The sequence below is a fragment of the Lepidochelys kempii genome, chromosome 1 (genome assembly GCF_965140265.1).
Source record: "Lepidochelys kempii isolate rLepKem1 chromosome 1, rLepKem1.hap2, whole genome shotgun sequence".
NCBI lineage: Eukaryota > Metazoa > Chordata > Testudines > Cheloniidae > Lepidochelys > Lepidochelys kempii.
In genome coordinates, this window is record NC_133256.1 from 168,153,252 (window position 1) to 168,175,870 (window position 22,619).

Below are 22,619 nucleotides of genomic sequence, written 5' to 3' on the forward strand. Positions count from 1 at the left end.
CCATTGGCCTGCAGCGGCGAACCGCAGCCAGTGGGAGCTGCAATTGGCCGAACCTGTGGATGCGGCAGGTAAACAAACCAGCCCGGCCCGTCAGGGGCTTTCCCTGCACAAGCGGTGGAAGAAGATTGGGAAACACTGGCTTAGAGGATCACACAGGTCTGTTTTCATAACAGCCAAGTTTTTTTTTACTTTCCTGTACTGCTCCACAGAATAGAAATGAGCATGTGATGCAAGTTGTACCTTTACATGAATGCAAGTGAGCTTGAGGGCAGTGAAAACCTCCATTTGTATTTGTATATGAAAAACTCGGTTGCCTGAATCATAGCAACTGCCATATCATGAGTACATGAGTCAACCCCTAAATGTGAGGGCTGGGTGGAGGTGAGGGTGGGAGAATCATGCATGCCTGATAGTGCAAATGTCTGATGTGATTCATAGATTGATAGATATTAAGGTCAGAAGGGGCCATTATGATCATCTAGTCTGACCTCTTGCACAATGCAGGCCACAGAACCTAATCCACCCACTCCTACGATAAACCTCTCACCTATGTGATGTGATGGAAAGGACAGTTGTGAGGGGCAGAAGGAAGGCTATGTTCGGCTTTTTGCTACAGTGCTGGCCCAGAACTTTTATGGGAGATCTTTCTTCCATTTTGGGCTCACCACTTGGTGTGTCTGCTTAATTTTTCAACCTCCTAATACTTAGAGTGCTGCTCAACACAGATGCTTAGATCCATCTGTACTCCCTGCTGGAAGGTAATACCCTCTGATGCTGATGTTCGACATCTGTTTCCATTGTATTCTTGCCAGAGTTTGCCTTCAGTTAGTAACATTGTGGTTAATGTATCTGCTGATTCTTCCATTTCAAACAACTGATTTGTCTCCTGTCACATGGTTTCACTGCACAATCAGCATCTTGAGGGTGATTTCAGCTTTGAAGAAGTTCAGTACTGAGTTACTTAAGGAGACAAGTTCTAGACAGAAGGATGTTTATAGAACATATGGCAGTCTCTGAAAGCACTGGTTTATAAGGCATTTAGAAATTCTTGGGGGTTCACATGGTATCTGAATGTAAGATGCATATATATAAATGGCCAAACAGAAACTTTCAGATATTTAAAGTTTTATGTAAATATCCTATTAATATAAAATGACATCATTACAGGAAAAATAATTTAAAAATGAGGGAATTTCTAAATAAAGCTCCACAGGCCATCTTTAACTGTGCCCCAGTGAATAGTTATGATATAACAACTTTAAGGTTTTTTGTTGTGGTTGTTGACTCATATATATATATATATATCTCAAATAGAGTCTACACAACATCACATGTGACTCCCTTCAGCAATTACACAGGCATTGGGGGAGGGGGGTGGTATTAATTTTTGTTCGTCATTTGTACTCTGTTAACACCTAGATGCTTCAAGTAGACGGGGGGGGGGGGGGCAGGGTACCAAGCATTGTAAAGACATATTGGGCTTGCCCACAGTAGGATAAGAAATGTATTTTTAAAATGTGTTTGCTAACACATTTTAGCTAGCACATTTTAAGTGTCTTGTGTAGTCCAGGTAAACTGTATTTTAGAAACTTCGGTGGAAGCTTGGGTTCACCTCTATTGTACCAGCTAACACATATTAAAATATGCCTTATCCTGTCTACAGAAGTGTTTAAAAAGTGTTAATTTAAATAGAGCTGGTTGAAAATTTTCAGAGTTTTTTTTAATAAAAAGGGGCCAAAGTTTTATGAAAACTTTCCCCATTTTTGATCAGCTGAAGTTAAAACATGTTTGTTACCAAGTGTGTGTTAACTACATATGTCTTTTATCCTAGTCTAGACAAGCTGACAGTGAATTCAATCCCTGCCCCAAAGAGTTTTCAATTTAAAACCTCTCATGTCTTGCGTTTGTTGTGTGTTGAATTACTCAAGAAATTTTTGTTTTAATCTCCCAAATCTCTGTGCATAGACTAGCAGAAATTATTGATTCCAGTTCATTTGAACTGTTACCACCTTGGATTGAAATTTCAATAATTAATAACAATGTTCTCCTCCTATTTCCAGGTGCCTACTGATGGAAACGCTGGCTTGTTGGCAGAGCCTCAAATTGCCATGTTTTGTGGCAAACTCAATATGCATATGAATGTTCAGAATGGAAAATGGGAATCTGACCCCTCAGGGACCAAGACCTGCATTGGCACAAAAGAAGGGATTCTGCAGTATTGCCAGGAAGTAAGTTCCTAGTTTAACAGATAATTTAATGGGTTTTTTTCAGGCACGTAAATAAAACTTTTGCTTAAGTGTTGAATCCACTAGGATCTTACTCTTCGCTGTTCCATTGCCTTGCCCTTTCATCTAGTTTTCATCTCTCGAAAGCCTGTCAACCCTGCTCCAAGCAGTGGCTGAAGAGGCTATTTGAGAGTAAAGTAAGTCAATCCTCCTCCTCTTACTAAGTGCATTCCCTGTACAATGAACTAATTGTTTGCAAAGCTCTTTGAAGATTAAAAATGCTGAAGAAGTACTGTTTATTAATATTAATATCAGAGCTCCTGCTAGGCATATTTTGAGGGATTGAGTTCTGATAACCTTAATGACATTGGAGCACTCCACAAATATACATCAGGTCAACCCACAGCTATTTGTTTCTGTGGCACAATGAATCATTTGAGGATTTTTTAGTAGAAAGCTTGCACTGCAAATGAGGTCACAACAAATGATTTGGTGTTTGAGAGCAGAAACTTATTGTCCACTCGCTCAAGTCCTGTGAACAGATTGTGTATCTAATTTTGTTTTGTCCCCATGCTGTGATAATATGATAACCTTGCACCAGTGTGTGACAAGTGGAAGAGAAAATGTGGTTTTCATGTCATGAAAGAAAAGAGCACAGCTTGAGCTGCTGTTTTAATCCCTCTGCCTTCTCATCCAGACTTCCTTTTTTTTTTAAACACAGGCCACTGCCTTCCAAAAAGAAAATATTTCAGAGCTTACCCCCTAAATGTCACTCTAATTCTTGCAAAAATCCCTCTCTAAAAAGCAAAATAGTTCAGTACTTGAATTTTCTTCAGTGCCCTGATCCATATCTACCTACCAGTCAGGTGTCCTTTGTACTCCGTGCAGTGATTTTTCTTGTCATGTATTTTTTTTATTGTGGCTTTTGGGTCACATATATAATTCTGCAAGGTGTTTGGGTTTGGGATTTTTTTTCTTGCAAATGTAATGCCTTGGCAGCAACAATGATTTTTCGCTCCTAGTGCTCTCTTCTGTACCAAAATCCATATTAAAATGATTCATGAAATTTGTTTAGGCAACGTAACTATTTATCCTCTATCAAGGCATCATGAATGATTTTTGTTGGCTTCCTTGGGACTTGTAACCAGTTTTTATATATAATGAAACTAGGAAAAGAAATTAAAAAATAAGGAAACAAAAGTCAGACAATGGAACTATATCTTGATATTGCCCACTGGGATAAAAGTCAGTGAAAGTATTAAGACTTAAAAAAATAAACAAAAAACATAACTTTTTTTAAAGCAGATAACAGAAGTAATACAATTAGGAAATTTCAAGGCATAACCCTATAGTGGCCTGATGTTCTAGTTACGCATGCTAAAAGAGCTAATGAAAGGATTAAAAATAAAAAAATGGAAAGTGTAAGATAATAAGAATGAAAATAAACTGAATTTTGATGTCCAGCATGGTAAAATATGTCCAAGGAAATTTTTAATTAAAAACAACTAGAAGTCAAACTTAAAGGGGGAAAAAATTATCCAGAAATGCGTATTTCTCCTGGAGAACAGAATTACACCAGACAGTAATGGATAACAAAATGTAGCCTTTGTGCTTAGTGTCTGGAGAAACAGGGGGCCATGCTATGCTGTATGTTTCAGAATCCTGTGTGTATTACTTGCTACCCCTATCGTATGCCGCATAAGAGGTAAATTTAAATCCAGAGTGCCCTCATGGCTAGCATTCTGGTCCCAGGGACTAGGTAATTGGACTGTAAGAACTCAGCTCTCAGGAGTAGTGGGGATGCCAACTAGAAAATTTACATCCTGAGTGTGTGTGTAGAGATCCCAGGCAGAGCAGTGCCTGGACCCTGTTCAGATTCTGGAGGCTTAATTAAGTATTTGGATCCTCTAACAGCAGTCTGGTGAGTGTCTAAAAGTGCGGGTTCAACTAGATCTAAGACAAGGCCATAAATTAAACCCCAGGCTTCTGCTGCTGCTGGATACTAAGTAACACTTCAGTACTTTAATTTTTAGATCGTATTTCATGTCTGACACCGTCCAAACTTGCCTGTGAATGTTTTGGGAGGGTACCCTATAATGACCAGGAGTAGGCTGAATTAGAAGCTGCTTCTCTGCTGAGAATCTCAATTGTGAGAGGGAGATTGTTTTACAGTGGCCCTGGCCATTATCACAGCACTATTGTGCTGGGTGAGGCACAAATACATAGTGAGAAGTAGTTTCTGTCCCAAGGAGCTTGCAGTCTAAATAGACAGACAAAAGGTGGGTGGGGGAAGAGAAAGGTGAAGTGACTTGCCCAGGTTGTTGCAGCAGATCAGTGGTTTAGCCAAGAATAGAACCCTGGTCTCCTTTGCTCCAGACTGGTGTCTTATCCACAGGACTATGTTACCTCATTATCCTCCTATCCTAAGTCCCCTCTGGCTCCAGCAGTGGTAGACTGATTATGGGAGGCAGCTGGTGGTTCCCTTGTCTCATATGAGCATGGTGATGGTAGGGATAATAAATGCATGCCACTTAAAGGGGAAGCAAGGGTTCTGCTGACACTTGAGAAAATAGTGGAGGGGAATATAAGCCCTGCCTTCTGCTAAAGTGGGGCAAGTTAGGCTTTCCATTTGTCTCCAAGAAGTCATCTGCTGGCTGTTCTACCCCGTTCCACTTCTTTCCTTATAAAGTGGCAGACTATAACCTGCTAGTGGAGGAAGGATGAGCAGGGGAGAAGGAAAAGCACCAGGCCGAGTCACTGAGATACTGTCCATGACCTAGACCTGCAACAGAGAGGAAGGTTTCATATAGCTCTGCTACCCTCAGTGTTGTATACTACCCTGGGAGCTGACAGGTGCATGGGTGCAAGTCTTGGGGTGGGAGGCCAACGTATTCTTTACAATTTTTAGAGCTGGTCCAAAGTTTTAAAATATTTTTTTTAATCAAAGTGTAGCTACTTTTTTTTTTTTAAAAAAAAACTTGACAAATACAATGAAAATTTTTCAAAAAATAATGAAATTTATCAACAGTTCTCAAAATTTTTATTAAAAACATTGAGCAAATGATTATAGTTGATAAAATGGAAACTAACAGTTTACTAGAAAACCAACTCAGTCTAGTGAAAAGAGAAATGGGAAGCTCAGATAAAAGAATTGATATAACAGAAAATCTGAAGAGATGTGATAGTAAATATAGAAGCCCTGATTTCCTGACACTCCAATACTCTTTGTTTCCCCGAGGAGGAGACTTATAGGTGAGATTCTCTTTCTTTTGTCCCTTTTCCTTCTGCTGATTAAAGAGCAAGACACTACTGCAAATCAGACACGGGAATTGGGCACACTTTCAGTTTTCCTGTTAGCAGGGAAGCAATAAAGCATTAAGGCTGAGATGTGGTACATTTTACACATAAACTGTGCGCCAACTAATAATATTATCTCCGTTCAGAGTCCTTTTGCCAAATGAAACCACCTCCTTTTTTCTTTCTGTTGCCCATGCTTCTCTCCTACCTAATGAACTGATGCTACTTTTGGGGTGTGTCTTCCACCAGTGTAGAGGGAGATTAATTCTACCTTCTTTGTCAATCAGACGGGTGGTAACCAGTCTTGGATATACTGTTTGTGGTCAGTTCCATCTTCTCTTGGCATACAGGCAGCTTCCCCAGATGTTCCTCCTGCCTCATTATGAGCAGCGGATCCTGGTACCTCTCTGCTGAGGCACCATCTTTCTTCCAGGTCTCAGGAGAGATTTGGAGTGACATAATGCAGATGAGGACAAAGAAAATTTCCTCATGGAGAAAGCTGTCCCTCAGGTGTTGCTCCCCTGAAATCTTCAGAAGCAGGTCTGTTCTGCCCATGCTCCCTCTTCCTTTCTGCTCATGCTGTGATCTTGCTGTGGTAGCTCCAGGCCCAAGCATGAATGTGAGTGGCTAAAATCTAGATGAACACGCTCTACTAAAGTAGGTCACCAAAGGTTCAGTGGAACAGCTTACAAGCCCTTCTAGATACCCAAGAAGGTAACTTACAAAGAGAACGCCGGTGTCAGGCAGGAGTTTGCAAGATTACATGTTGGAAGTAGGGCTCCCTCCTCTCCTTGTCTCCTCATCTAGGAGTGGGTGCTGGGATCAAGGGGGCCTGTGTTGCCTTCCTATTTTCCTTTATAAAGGAATCTTTTGGTTTCTCCTCCAAAAGAACTTCTCAAAAGCTCTCCACCTCCTCAGCGGGTGGGCTTCCTGGCCCCATCTTTCATTGTCTTCTCTGACCCAGGAGCAGGAAAAAAAATCTCATCCTTCATTTTCCTCCTGTTAGATACGGAGTGCCCTGGAGAGGACGAGTTAGTGGGTTGGTCCAGATAAGAGTCTGTCTTCAGTCCCTTCTGCTACCTATTTTCTATTCTTTACACAACTCGAGGAGGATCACCCCAGAACAATGTTACTTGTTCTCCCACATAACAAAATCTCTTCTCTCTCAGGTAGAACAAGAGTCTTCAGAGGATGAGATGGGGAGATCACTAGTTGCCTCCTAGGCAAAATCAGCTATCTGTTTGTTGGGCAGGTGGTGACAGTGGCTGTGCCTATCCTTTTTCAATACCTACCTTGCCCAAAACCTCTTCAGGCTCTGCAGATGGATACCAGCATCCATAGTTTCTAGCTGTGCAATCAAAAAAAGGGCTGGGGGCTTCCCATTTTAAGCTCCCAGACCTCCCTCTGAAGACTGATTTGTTCCTTCATGACCACCTGGATGGGAAGGTGGAAGGGGCTGCTAATTGCCCATTTGAACTGCGGGACATTCAGCTTGCTTCTTGAAGCCTTGCCTCCTACACCTCTTAAGCAACCGTCTAGCAGTTCACAGGACCCAAGAAGACAAAGCTGTCTATCTCCGTACGAAGGAACCACTTGGAATGCCTCATGGCTGTCCGTGAAAGAAGGTGTGGGGGCAGGAAGCACCTTAAAAACCCCCAAAAGACTCAAGAATAGAGAGGACACTGGGGAAGGGAATTGCATTCAGGTGTGTGTGTGTGTGTGTTTTCTCCATAGATTTGTAATTCTAGTATGCTTTTTAAGAGTAAAGTAAGATGTGGTTACACGTGTGTTTTAAGAAACTTCTTTGTGAGGCTTGTGTGCTTTGTTTAAACAGAATCTTGAGTGCCCATGAGGGTGGCCCTTTAGAGAGGGCTTGCCTTAATTATGAGGGGGGCTGGAAAGGTCAGCACTGGTGTCAGGGATGAGGGAAGTTGGACTTGCAGGGCCCTACATCTCAAGGAAGGGGTCCCAGACAGGGAATCTGAACCCTGAAGCTTGCCTAAGAGGCCAGAACCAGAGACAGTATAGATTGCTAGACACTGTGCAGAACCAGGTGGCTTGAGAGCCTGTGGGATCGCAAGACTGGTAATTGTGTACTAGAGGAGACTCAGCAAGGGCTGTAACACGTATGCCCTAAGTTTGGCAGGAGGGTGCATCATGGCAGGAATGAGAGTTTAGGTTGACTTTGGCATCTAGACATAAAGGTGGCAGGAGGGAAGAGGGTGGGGGTTGCAGAGGCAGAAAGAGGAATTAAAGCAACAAGGAAGTGTACACCTCTTTCTAAAGATGTTGATTTTTCTGTCTTATCTTTTTAGAGTGTGAGCTTTTAGGGACTGTTGGGGTTTTTTTATATTTGGGCAGCACTTACAGTTCGGTAACACCTTAAACGTGCTAAGATTCCTATTTATGAGGAAATGGAAGATGCTTGGATGATAAGTAAAGTCAATTAAACTGTGTTAATTTTTCTATGCCATTTCAACACACAGAGAACTACAGTACATTGTGCAGGTTTGAGAGTGGAGAGAGATGTCGTTCTCTTATCTCTTTTGGGGCAGTGTAGCATAAGATACCACATTTCTTTGAGAGTTAGCAGAGAAAGCAGGTTTCAGAATAGCAGACATGTTCGTCTGTATTCGCAAAAAGAAAACGAGTACTTGTGGCACCTTAGAGACTAATAAATTTATCTGAGCATAAGCTTTCGTGAGCTACAGCTCACTTCATCGGATGCATTTAGTGGAAAAATACAGTGGGGAGATTTGAAAGCTGGTTACTCTTCCCATATCAATGATTTATTTCAGAGTTTTTACTTTTCTTGCATCTTGGTAGAATGAGACACATTTGTAGAAGTGTAAATAGTCAGTTACATCTGTTGTCAGTAAACAATTTATCTGCTACAAATCATTTCCTCACTGCCATATAACAGCTCCCCTTATTGGGTATGGGTCTCATCTGCAGTTAATCTGCAAATCAGTAGAACAGTACTGTATCAAAATGAATTAATTGTAAGATGGATGGTAATACCTGTACAAGTGCCAGAATAGTTAATGTTGTGGACATAGAAACTGCCATATTAAATGGGGTTGTTAGTTCCTCTAGTCCTGTCTCTGACAGCATACAGGACCAGTAGCTTCATAGGAATGCTCAAAAAAATCCTGCAATAAGTAGTTATGGAATAACCTGTCCACAGGGAAAGCTTCTTCTTAAACTCCATTAATTAAAGTTTGGCTTGAAGCATGAAGAGACAGCTGCTCCTTCATTGTGGAGTCAATTTAATGTCCGCATGTACAGATGTTGAAGATGGCAGCTGCCATATATTCACACAGGGAGAGTTAATTTTGAGTGGGTTCTGTTCCTATGAAAAAGGATTTACTAGAAAAAGGATTCAGGCAGAACATTCATTTTACTTTACTAACAATATTGAAAATAGCTTCTGTACTGCATCTTATTTCCAGTAATTGCAATACATTATAAATTTAGCTCATAGGACTGAATTAATTTTGCTCTTTGTACTGAACTTGTTCATACTGTATTGTAAAGATGACATGCAGGGATGGTAACAGATAAATCCAGTTTTGTATAGGACATGATTTCATTCAATTAGTTCACGTTAGAATGCTCATTTTCATATTAAATTTGACTTTTCTAATTAAATGTGCACCAAGTTGAGCAGAATGCAAAGTAATCTTTCTGAAAATTAGATTTTTCAAGAGCAAGCCACGAATTATAGTAAATTTCCTTTGGGTGGTCAAGTGCATAGTGGAGCATAGAACTGGGAATCGTGAGACCTGGGTTCTGCCCTTAGTCTTCAAATGCAGCTGACCTGCTGTGTGATCTTCAGCTTGCCTCTTAGGGCACATGAAGAAGGCCACCAGGTTCTATTAACTTTAATGGGAGTTGGAGTGCCCAGCGTTTCTTAAAGACCCTTAACTAGTCAGTTTACTCCTCTGTAAAATGGTGAGATTTGCCTGCCCTTTGTAAACCACTGAGATCCATGAAGGCAGTATGTAGATGTTGTCTATTCCTGCAGTAGTCCTCCTCAGAAAATCAATATTTACCAACTGTAACCGCACACTGCAATATCTTAGCATTATTTTCTTATATATTTGGAGCAGGAAATAACTGTATCGTCTTTGATGCCACTGGTATAGCTGTTGGTAAAATAATCACCTTTGTAAATGAAGATGTATTATATATTCAGTCCAACCTGCCTTCTCGGCATTTCTCATGCATCCTACCGCTGTACTGTTTAGATACCAAAACATAATTAAAACAACACAATTTCTTTTTTGAAAGGACTATATTCTCCACTTTTCTGTGTTTATAACATTCTTAAATGGTCTTAGGTTTGTTTCTGGAAAAAATAAGTGACCTACAAGTTCAAGCCAGATCCAGCACACCTCGAATTGAGTAGTAGTTCTTACTTGAAGAATGATGAGCCATTAACTGACAACTGTAGTCTTTAGGCTAGTATACACGTCCAGTCACTCATACAGAAACAGTGCTTCCATACCACCTTTTCCTTTGGTAAGGAACTAAAAGGACCATCAAACCTTTGCTCACCCTTTCCCTTGCTATTTATCTGCCATACTGAGGTAATCCTGCTGTGCTCATTGCTGTGGTAGCTAACATCTTCCAAAATTCTATAAATGAATATTAGTGGCCTCTTCGTTGTCCTCTCTTTTACACTCCCTATCCAGGGACAGGTAGAAATTGTATTCAAAATAGCCATACAGTTAAGAGGCAGCAGACATTCTTTTTTTGCTAAGTGTGAAATTGTGCACGTTTAAAGGAGGCAAAACTGATGCCTCAGATTTTTGCTGAGGAAAGCCACAGTCAACTGGAAAGTTAAGAGTAAACCTCTCATCCCTAGGTTTTTGGTAGGGCCAAACATCCATTTTAACAAATACCAATTTTAAAGACACATAACGTGTGAATTATTCCACAGGATATGCATAGTGCTTTTAAGTTTTGGAGTTTTGCATCTTAACAATCTCTTTGCATTTAAGGTTGATCTTAATCATTCTATATATAACTTACAGTAGAAAAGTGTGCATCTTTTGTCCCTGTGTAGTCGCTGGTTCACACAGGAAGTTAATCAATCTGCTGCAGCTGCTAGCAAGGGGACATGGGCTATGCCTACACTACAAGCGCTAAAGGTGCACAACTGCAGTTGTAATGTGCACACTTGCTAAAGCGACAGAAGTTTTGCTTGTCACTGTAGTAAATCCATCCCCTCAAGAGGCAGTAGGTAGGTTGATGGAAAAATTCTTCTGTTGACCTAGCAGTGTCTATACCAGGGCTTAGGTCACAGCTGTGAGCAATGTAGTTAGGTTGACCTAAGTTTTAGAGGTAGATCAGGCCTGAATCCTTTAGTTCAAGCAGCTGAAGCTTATTCTTTTAGTTTTAAAGGTCTTGGGTTCAAACTCTGATCCAGTGATAAATTTATCCTAAGACAACGAAGAGACAATAACTTAGAAACCTTACTGCTTTAACTGTACTATTCTAAACTAAATCACACTCTTCTAGCCCAAAGGAACCTCAACATGTTCATGTTTCTGTGTGTGTGTGTGTGTGTGTAACCCATAATTTATACAGTTTCCAAACTGAGCAATTGACATAGCTCAGAAGGTACATTCAAAAAAAAAATCTTTGCTTTTTAAATAATAGCAGAACACTTTTGTGTTTGCTTTTCACATGCTCTCAATATTCCAACACTGTATTTCTCATTATAAGTTTTGACAGTTGATGTAAGGGACTCATTTATGCAGGAGGTGAGACCGGAGATGATCACTGTAGTCCCTTCTGGACATAAAAATCTCTGGTACGCTTTCTGGAGGAGTAGTCACTAGTGTTTATAGCCAGTTAAACTGAATGTATGATTGTGTCCCCAGTGGAGTTGGTGGGGCAGGGAAACGAAGGAACACACACAAGAACTGATGTCCTAAATTCTTCTGGGACAATGAATAATTCCTCTCCATTTAGATTGCTACTTGGAAGATATTTGTAGTGTGGATCATGTTCTCTCTCCCCCAGTCGTCTTTCTCAGTCTACATAAGTGCTATTCTCTCCAGTTATTCTCATCGTATCTCTTATCTTACAACCCTTATACCACTTTTATTGCTTTATTAATTTACCTCTATCCTGAACTGAGTACTGTGATGGTTGGGTGGCATTATTACCTTTTCTGGTTTATATGGGATCTTACCAAATACATTAGTCATTGGACCAAATGGATAGTGGGACTGAATGAGTAACCAGGCATTCACTGAATAAAACCAGCAAAAGATCAAAAGAATAACAACTGTTTATTGGAAGAGAATTTTTATCATACATTAACTGCCAATGAAGTATGGTTCTGTGTGTCTATGCCTCACTGTATGCCAGTTGAGGCTCAAGTGTCCTTTAAGATTTATATCACTTTAACTCCACTTGCTAGTGACACATACCAAACTAAATATGAGTTTCCCTCTTTGTATGGTGTGAACATGGCTGAGAGAGTTCAGAGTGCACAACTAGGAATCTGAAGGACCTGAGTTCCATTCCCATCACAGTGATATTGGGCACACTCATTTAACCTCTCCATCTCAGTGTCTCACTCGGTAAAAATGGGGGAGATGATTGCTAATCTCACATGGGTGTTGTGACCTTTGTTAATTTTAAAGTGCTTTGTGATCTATTTGATGAAAGACCAAAGCCTGATCCATGAAGCAAAGGTCTAGTAAAATCTTGCCTGTGAGAAGCATGTAGAAGTTGGGAACAATTTTTCCCTGTCTTTCTTTCCACCATCCCGGAAAATGTACACCAACCCCAGCAAGTAGGGCCTGCAGCTAATACTGCAGATTGTAGGGAGAAGTTAAACACAATCAGGTGCTTCCCTTTCAAGCAGTTTTGAGGGAGAAAGGTTGTAGAGACATGCTCACTGCATTCTCTGAACCCCTGTGAACAGAACCAACTCAGCACCATGCTCTGCGGCCTTCAGGAAGCTGTGAAATTCCTTTGAGCAGGTTTGGTGATGCTTGTCCTCACTTTGTGGCAGAAATGGTGTTTTTGCTGTGTTTTGGACACTCCACACAAGGGCACAGGTTGGAATATATTTGTATAAGAAGATTCCAGGATTGTCACCTGACTGTGTGTCATTTTGAAGCCTGGAGTGTCTATGGAGTCAGTGTGAAGTGATGGAAACAGCTGAAAGCAAGGCTGAGAGTGCTTTCTGTTCATAATGTCACCAGTTTCAGTCATCACTGGAATTCCCAATCTGTTATAGTCCAATTTTTAAATTCTCAGCCATTTGACTTTATGAATTACACCTGTGTTGTGTACAGATACAGTAAGGCTTGTATCTGTTATGCCAAGAGTGCGTGACCATTCTGATATCAGAGATGACTCAACCAATCATTACCCTTACTCTGTAGCTAATTTGAATGCAACAGTTTCATTGGGTGTATGAGGGAGACTGCACAGACGGTGGATTCCTTGGCCCAACTGCCACAGTTCTTCAAAGCCACCCACGCAACAACACAGTTAGAACATTCAATAAACCCAAACACACATTGCCCCTCACAATAACAAACCCCCCTCATTCGCCACCCCCACAAATCAACACAAGATCTTTCAGCACAACACACATATTCGCCCACCCTCAGTCAGACATGCTATAAAACCATAACGTTGAGCAGCAAAGCTGTGGGTCATCACTAATAATAAATACATTGTAAATAATGTTCAAAATAACAGAAACTTGGGTCTTTCTAGTCTCTGTCCTGACTGGAATGGATCCTGCTGCATTGTCACAGTTCCAGTAATCCTTTCATTTAATTTCATTATTCATTCTTTTTGTTTTTTCGTATCCAGGACTACATACTGTATTTTTCTTCTTGGGGTCTTTTTTTCTTCCTTGGAGGATTTTACACCCCCATCTTCTGTGTCAAGATGACCTGTAGATGGACTATTAGCAATGAGGCCTCCCACACACTAGTATTACAAGCAGAAGAGTTATATTAGGTTCAAAGGGGATATTGGTCACATTAGTGGCAGGTCAGGAAAAGCTCCATAAATTGTAGCACTGCCTCTGTTGCATTACCACCTTTCCTTTTCAGGAGGGGAGAAGTTAATGTCCTTGCTGCTGTACCCTTTCCCCAGCTTCTTAGCTCTTGTGAGGGAGTGTACATCTGTAATATGCTAGATGATGTGTATGGTCATACCTCCCTCTAGTGACTGGCATCAGTAAGGGTACTGACAGCTTAGTTAAACTGGAAGGGGGTTGTAGTTTTGCTGCTGAAGGTTCCAGATGCAGACCCCGTTGTGACCACTGGGTGCAGGAGATGTGTGCACACAATTATATTAGATATGTCTCCACTACTGTCTCAGCCTAGGGTATTTTTAAGTTCCCCTACTCCCCCATAAATAGTTCCATAGCTTGTCTGTGCTTTCCCAAGCAGTTGCAGAGTGAAATTCACACAATTCTTTTCAATTTCACTGCTGCCCACAGGGTTCTGAATAGCAGCAGAGAAACTGATGAGAGTTTTGTTCATTTCCCTCTGGTGCTGTTTAGGAAAGCGATCAGTAGCGGACCCTGGAGTGATCTGGCTGTAGGATCGGACACAACTACATAGGTTCATGTTCAGAAGCCTTCCTTCACAACTCCTAAGGGGGTTAGGCACACCTTAAATTCTGCAGAAATCCATGGATTAGTGGGGAGGGAAGTGGGGGGACAGTAAGAGTGGAAACTAGGCTCAAAAATTCTGCTCTTCAGTTGAGTATAATCCCCCTCCTCTCCTCATCTCCCCCCAGAGTAAGTGCCTGCTGCTGCCCTGGAGCTCTGTAGAGTTCCAGAGAACTGCTAGGAGTTAGTTCATTCTCTTGCTGTGCTGCTATATGTGCCCCCTATAAACTCCCAGCTTGTTGATCCTTGTAGCTCCCTGCTGCTTCTATACCCCCTCTGCAGGGAGACGCTCCACCTTTTTCTCCCTTCCCGGCAGGCCTCAGGGATGGGTGACAAACGGATGTGTGAGAGAGGCAGATATGCATCTTGAGAGGTTACGCCTGACAGGAGGTATTAGGAATGAAGAGGAAAGAAAATACTGGGGGGTGAGGAGAGAAAGGCAACCTCTGTCAGATGTTCATTAAGCCCAGTACAAAATTACAGAGGGTGGGTGGGATCTAGATATAGTGCTAAGCATCCTTCCCCTCTCCACCCAGCTCCCAAGCTGTTAGGAAGATGGAGCGTGTTGGGTTTCTTACCAGAGCAGAGCCATTGGCCCCTCTGGGATTGGGAGGGAAAGGACTTCTGTCTTTCCTATTGGCCTGCTAGTCAGATGCCAAACTTTCTAACTGGTAGAGTTGGGTAGATTTTCAAGCCATTCCATTGTGTATTGTTCCCACTTGGTTTTATATCATCATTTTGTAATCTGTGCCATGACATTTTCATCTTGTTGGCATTTATCCAGTTTCTTAAGTAGCTCTATATTGAATGCCTTCCTGAAATCCAGATGCACTATATCTTTGTCCCCTTTATCTATGTAGTCAAGAATTACATAGATGATCTTCTAACATGTATTTTAATAAACCTGTGTTGTTTAGGCAATATTCTTTTTGATCTATTTGTATTTATACCATCATTGTGCTAAGCACAATGTCAGATTGTACCCAGAGATGTCAGAATACATGCCCAAATAATTTTCTTCTTTTTCTGTCTGCTGTTAAGATAAGTTTCATGTTTCCCTCTTTTTAAAGTCATGAGGTAAAATTCTAGCCTGCTGGAATTTTTGCTGTTGGTTTTAATGAGGCAAGGTTTTCGCATATGGAGTATGTTTCTGAAGATTCTTGTTAGAGATTCTTCCTTCAGTTCTTCTAAAACTCTTGGGTGCTGTTAGAGCCACTGCTCTGTTTCCAGTTTGTTCGTCACCGTGGCTCCAAAATTATTGTTATAAAGCATGGAATGGTATTGGCCTTTGAATGAATTTTGTCTAGAAAAAAATAATTTCCCTGCCCTGAGCTAAAACGGATAAGGACTTTAATATGCGCTTCTCTAGATGTACCAGATACTGTGACAAATACAGCACACTGTTAAAATTAGCTTTTTTATTTTGCAGACCTTGACAATTATTGCCTGTATTGACATTTATATAGCAAATGTGTTCTGCAAGAAAAAGGTTCAGTAAAAATAGCAATGGTGCAACAATGAAAATAGCTTAAAACCACATACTGGGCCAGAAGAACAAGTCTCAAAAGAATGTCTTTTAAATCTCAAAAGAAGTAACGCTGATAGTCAAGACATACAAAGAAATATAAATTGTAATACTGTTTCTTTGCCATCGTAGTTTCTGTCTTTCAATAAATCTCCTCTTGATCAGGAAGGAATAGACCCCATTTTTGTCCTCTCCTGAATCTCTGACAACTTAACACTACTGAAGATGCTCAATCCGTTTTTCTTAAGGCGTACGCTGTGGTGTTAAAAATGTATTATATTCTTGATGTATCATCTAGTGAAATGAAACTTGATTTAATCATTTTGGTTCACATTCTGGGTCATATCACCAGGCTTTCAGTAAGACACACAATTAATCATTTACAGCGCCAGATGACTTCCTTCATTCACTGCATGCTTCTGTCTTTTAAACATCTTTGATTGCAGAGAGAAAGAGTAAAGTGATCAGTAAATGGCCTGTTTACCCTGACATGAGACTGCAAGTTGTTTATCAGGTTTCCCAGCTTTCTAAACTAGATTTGAGAGGTAAGGTGATATTTTTTTATTGGCCCCACTTATGTTAGTGGAAGGGATAAGCTTTCAAGCTACACACATTTCTTCTGGTTTGGGGGAAGAAATCAGAGTGTCTGAGTTGAACACAAGTTGGGACAGGTGGTTAAGCATAAGGGGTAACATGTTGTAGGAGGTCACGTGAGATGAGTGTGCTGTAAGGGTTAGATGGTCATGCAAAAGGAGTTTGAAATGGGCCATTAAGGGTTAGCAGGCAGATGTATGTTACAGATTGTTGTACTGATCCATGAAACCAGTGTCCCTGTTAAGTTCATGGTTTTTAGTGTCTAGCAGCATTATGAATTTAAGTTCCTAGGCTTGCCTTTTGAAGGTGTTACGCAGGTTTTCTTTGAGGACGGATACTGAAAGATCATTTTGTGAAAAAAGTGTTCGCCCATGGGTGATATGGTATTTTTGTCTTCTATAATTTTTCTGTGTGAGTTCATTTGAGAGTGTAGTGATTGTCTGGTTTCACCCACATAATTGTTGTTCCGGCATTCGATGCACTGTATAAGGAACACTACTTGGAGTTGGTGTGTGGGCAGCTTGCTTCTGCTGATGAGCTAGGGGTGAGGCTAGGGGTTATTTGAAGGCTAGAAGAGGGGGTTCAGAATGATTTGAGGATGTGGTCTCCTACAAGCCTTCATTGTAATTGTTTGTTTGATACCCCACATGGGTTCCAGTGTGGGATGATAGGTGACAACTAGGGGTGTGTGGCCAGTGGGTTTTTTTTCTTCCTGTTTTGAAGCAGGATCTGTTGGTGTTTTTTGGAGGCCCTTTCCACAATGTGCTCTACTGCTTTGTTGGAGTGTCCTTATTTAGGGAAGAGAGTTATAAATGTGTATCCTGGACACACTCTCTTTGGAACAAATTCTGTGGTATTTGAGTACCTGGCAGATAACAGATTATGTGGGTGTGTTTGGGGTGGTTGCTGGATCTATGGAAGTAAGTGGAGTGATCTGTGGGTTTCTTGTATATAGTTGTTTGTATGGTTCCCATCATTAAATTCCTATATAAATTGTGTATGTCGGGTGGTCTTTTAGTTCTTTATATGGATGGTGTCAGAGAGTTCTGTTTTCCTTGTTGGTGTAATCATTGCAGTTAAGGACTATGATATGCCTCCCTTTGTCTGCAATAAACTATACTTCTCGGGTGGGTGGGGAATCATTCTCTTGATATTGTATTAAGAGCCATTATTGCTAATTACCCTGTTGTGTTTTGACTTAAGATGAATTTTCAACAATTGCAAATACCATTTTGGTTTTGATTAATTTTATATTTAAAAACTATAAAGCACTGCAGTTAGCATATTTTTGTCCAGCTTGCCACTCACCCACACATTTGTCTGGCCCATCTAAGATAAAGGATAAGTATACTCTGCTTTAGAAGTGTGTCTACTAAGGAAACAAATGACATTCATGCCTCAAATCTGAGACCTGTCTGCTCCTAGGTGGAGGTGCGGCTAGGCACATCTGCATGCTGCCCCCACAGCTCTCATTGTCCGCGTTTCCTGGCCAATAGGAGCTGCAGAGCCAGCACTCAGGGCAGGGCTGGGGCAGAGCGCAGAGCTGCTTGCTGCGCCTCCACCTAGGAGCAGTCTGGACATGTTGTTGCTTGTGGGGAGGCACTTGAGGTGAGGGCCCCCTAGATCTGGCACACCACACCCTCTCATGCGTCCTATTCCTCTGCCCTGAGCCCCGTCCTGCACCCAAACTCCCTCCCTCTTAGTTAACCAGCATTTTTTCCACTTACTGGCACCCCCCATTCCTCCAGCATGCTGGATAAAAAAGCTTTTACTGTATTTTCTGTAGTTTCACTAACTACAGATAATACATTGCTTCTGGTCACCATATCCTTCAAGATTTGAGAACTAGTACATCTCGTCCTTTCATTCCCTTTTTATTCATAGATTGGAAGAAGAAAACAAGCTTTCTGGCTTTTTTAACTCCCTGTCATTTCTCAACTTTGAATGAACTAGTCATTGAACTGAACTGTTTTTGAATAAACTGAAATAAAGAAATTATTCTCTCTGCACTTGCAGAAGAGGCTACTACTGTCAAAAACTGGTTTAGCACTTAAACTCTGGTTCCAGGTGCTTTTAGCCAGTGACTTCTTCCAGTTCAGTGGTTTGACTTCCTTTGCATATGTCTACACGATAGAAGTTCTATACGGGCGAGCCTATCTAAGCTAGCTTGGATCCAACTAGCACAGGTAACAATAGTGATGAAGACCGCACAGGTTTCTGTGCAGATAGTATAAACCCGGCATGGACCCTGGCTATGTACTCAGCCCACTAGCCAGCCCTGAAGTCCGTGCTCGGCTGTCTTTGCTGCTGCTGTTACCTGGACTAGCTGGATTCAGGCTAGCTTGGGTAGGCTAGCCCATGCGCAGCTTTCCCTGTGTAGACATACCCTTAAATAGTGGCAGCAAACATGTACTGCTTGAATTATATTTCTTTATTTAATTTTAATTATTTTAATAGATTATAGCTTGTTTAGGTCTTAATTTAGGTTGTCATAATGTCTAATCTTTTTAAATAGGTTTATTTTTAAAAGAAAAATGTGTTTAATTTAAATAAAAAAACCCAGTGTAAATGTCTGATTTATGGTTTTTTAAAAATCATTAATTTTATGAACACTGTGGCTTGTTAATATAGTGCTGCAGATAAGATTATTTAAAGCTTTGAACTGACCTTTTTCTAAAGGTTCTAACAGAAGGGCACACTCACTTCTGCACACAATCCTATATGACCATAAATAATTATTGATCCCAGTATCTGCTGAAACAATATGTGTTTCTATTAGATTTTCAGCTTGGAAAAACTTTTCATCAAGAAGTCCATGTCTGAAAAGGCTGAATTTGATATCTTTGTTCCAGTGAAATTCTGTAAATTTAGTTATTGCTGGGGGGAGAAAGGGAATCAGAGATACAGGTTTTAATCATAAGCATCCAAATATGGTGTACTATTCTGAACGTGAAACATAAAAGTATATTGGTGAATTATCATTTTTGCCATAGGTTTTAACTTCCTCTTTGACCTTTGGGAAGTCTCAGGTTTTATGGTGCGTGCAAACTAAGTATGATCTAATTCCATTAGTGACTTCATTTTTAAAGATGGGATTGCCTTTAATCTCTCTTGGTGAATGTATTGGGATGTGAAGTGATTAAACTGAAGAATGCACATTCCCGTCTTTTTCATTTCTTTCCCTTTTTGAAAGGTGATAAAGGCTTTCCGCTATTACTCAAGCTGCTGATTTGTCAAATACTATTGCAAAAAACAATTGATATTTGAGAGCAACTGAAGATAAACATTAATGTTTCTGATGTTTTTGAGTTAGCGCACTGCTTTTGTTAAAATTATATTTGAAGTAATTACCTTATAACCCTCTTACTAATCTTTCCTATGTAGGGTATTCTTTGTTGGAATTTTTGTAAAGAGCTGTTTGAATGAGATGCACCAAGAGCTTATTTCGTTGTGTGGAAAATGTGACTGTTTTGCGATATTGTGTATTAATTGGTTGCTTGACGCAAACTGTTTCATTAGGGAATTGTCACACAGGGAGGGGAGAGGAAAGAAATCATAGCAAACTTTAAATGTCAGTAGAATTCTGGCTACAAGTTATCATAGTCACTTAAAAGTATTCCGTGCTTCTGTTTCCTTGTCTTGCAAAAATCTTAGTTGTACATCATCCTAAAGTTTATTTCTTCGTACCTATAGCAGGAGAAGAGGGAGAAACTGAAGATCTTTCAAACATCAATTCTGCTGTGCAGGAGGCTCTATCCAAAGCAACTGTTCTTTCTCCATAGACAAAATAGTGCTTCCCCAAATTAGAAATGAACAACTGTTCATATGAGGTGTGGCACTGCACATCAGACCTGTCCTGTGCTCTCTGCACTGGCATCTCATAGAATATGGAGTCAAATTCAAGGTCTCGGTCCTTATCTTTGAAGTATTCAATGGTATGGGCCTAGGATATATATAAAATACCACCTAAAACACCAGGATGAAGTCCATCATTCACAGTGGAATTCGTGAAAGCTCATCTGTTGTACTGGACTTAATTTTTAAATGTCTTCAGCTGTAACACAGAGTCCCAACCTTAAATTCTAGGGCCCTACCCCAGTGGTGGGCTACCTGCAGCCTGCACACAGCCCATCAGGGTAATCCGCAGGCAGGCTTTGAGACAGTGTTTACATTGACTGTCAGCAGGCATGGCCTCCCGCAGCTCGCAGTGGCTGCGGTTTGCTGTTCCCGGCCAATGGGAGCTGCAGGATGTGGCGGCCAGCACGGCCCTGCAGCCAGCGCTGCTTCCCACCGTTCCCATTGGCTCGGAACGGTGAACCACGGCCACTGGGAGCTGTGCGCAGCCATGCCTGCGGCCAGTCAATGTAAAAACTGTCTCACGGCCCGTCGGGGTAATCTGCTGGTGGGCTGCATGCGGCCCGTGGACCGCAAGTTGCCCACCACTAACCTAACCTCTCTTGTACTTGATAGTCAGCTTTAAAGACTTGGATAATGGAACTTTCTCTGTGTATGCAATATTGTAATGTAGATTGTGGCAGCTGACAAAGTGCATGTAACACAGTCTAACTAGGGAAATAAACTAAGCCAGATGGACCGGCTGTGTTAACAAAATAGCAAAGGAAAGTTTCCTGTGTAGTCATGGATTTTCACGCATGAAGACGCACATCAAAAGATAGATAGCAGGAAGATTATAGTATGATTAATGAGAACACAAACTGAGAACTGCCATAACCCCCAGGGTCTTGCAATCACCAAGGGTCTGAAATAAATAAATATAAATTCACAATCTGCAAATGTTGATACCCAACAGATATAGTTAATGGGGAGTATTTATTAAAAGCTCTTTGATGATGATCTGGGGTTAAAAAGAACAGGAAGTCATCATCATTCCAAGCTTTACTGAATTTCGAATTGACATGTATGGAAGCCTTTAGCAGTAGTATACATTTAACTCCTGGTCAGTGAGAGACCAGATTTGCAGATCCTGCACTAATAAAAATCACATAAGCACTTAACGGCATTGGGAATTTTTGGCTGTCCATTTGCTTGAATTAAGATGTGCAATTAAGTGTACAATACACAGATCTTAAGGCTGATGCCTGAAACTTCATGTTAAAAGGTAGATTTATGAAGTAATGAACAAGAAACTACACTGATTGGGCACTCACTCCAGGAAGTTTAAAATGTAGTCTTGGAAAGGAATATAGGTAGGGTTATGTACTTTCTCGTTGTATGTTGTGGCAAGCACCCCTGAAAAGATTTATTTAAAAAAAAAACAAAAAAACCCCCCTTATTTTTGTTTAATATTAAGAAATTCAGATTTCCTGTACGTTTGAACTAGTGAAAAGACTACACAACCAAGTATCAGTAGTTGCAGCAATTGAAAGGGAAAGTGATTTTACACCATGGTTTAAAACTTTTTTTTTATTATTTATTAGTAGATATAGTAAATTGATACAAAACATTTTTATAATTCTAACTTTACAATTCCACAAAGAATAGGTTTGGTGTATGTACAAATTCTGATATATAAAATGGCCTTCAGAAATCTGTATTCTCCTTTTTTTTAAAGACTGATTTATTGTTTAACTTCAGTAAATAACATTTGGAAAAGGATATTGTTGTTAAAGGTGTGAGACCTGATTATATAAATCTTCTGAGATATCTAGTATGTTCTCCAGCAAAACCAGGGAAGATCAGAATTGGGATTCCTGATGTGTAATGCGGAATTGAAAGCCATTTGCTTAGGGATTGTCCACGTGGAGACCTAGTGAGGGGGCAAGCTGGGGTATAAATTTGCAGCTCCCTAGCTTTCTGCACACTAATGTGGATCAAAGTGCACGATATCCGGGTCCACACAGACATTTAGCATGCAGCATGCTAGTGTGCTTTAGATTTATACCAATGCTTGTTGAGCCCTTAGAAACCTTGTAAAGCAGCAAAACCAGGCACAAGTCATTTAAAAAGAAATTCTTTTTTAGAAGGGTGTGTGCATGTGTGAGAATGATTGTGGGGCAAGGAGAGGGAGGCAGGGAGAGAACTCGTGTACACATTTGTACTGTAGGTACTGAATCCTCCAAATTAGAGCTGTTCAAAAGTTTGAAATTACAAAAAGATGAAAAACTTAAAATCATGTGTTTGTCCCCCAGTTTCTGGTTGAAATGTCTCCAATTTTGAAGAATTTTTTAAATTTAAAAATGAATGAACTTTGCAAAGTTTTCTTCCTGTGTTTCAACTTGCTCTGCTCCAAATAACCCCGACAAATGTAATTTCAGTATTTTGGTAAGACTTTCCTGCAAATTTGTTATTCAAGGGC

At 40.6% G+C, this 22,619-nt stretch overlaps 1 protein-coding gene across 4 annotated transcripts in view; it reads left to right on the forward strand.

Annotated features, from left to right (window-relative positions):
- The window catches only part of APP (amyloid beta precursor protein), a 295,324-nt gene that overhangs the window by 71,306 nt on the left and 201,399 nt on the right, over positions 1-22,619 (forward strand). For all 4 annotated transcript variants that reach the window (XM_073363102.1, XM_073363091.1, XM_073363122.1 and 1 more), the window contains exon 2: positions 2,061-2,228. In XM_073363102.1, coding sequence (XP_073219203.1) covers positions 2,061-2,228 — 168 coding nt within the window. The remainder of the gene's footprint in view (positions 1-2,060; positions 2,229-22,619) is intronic.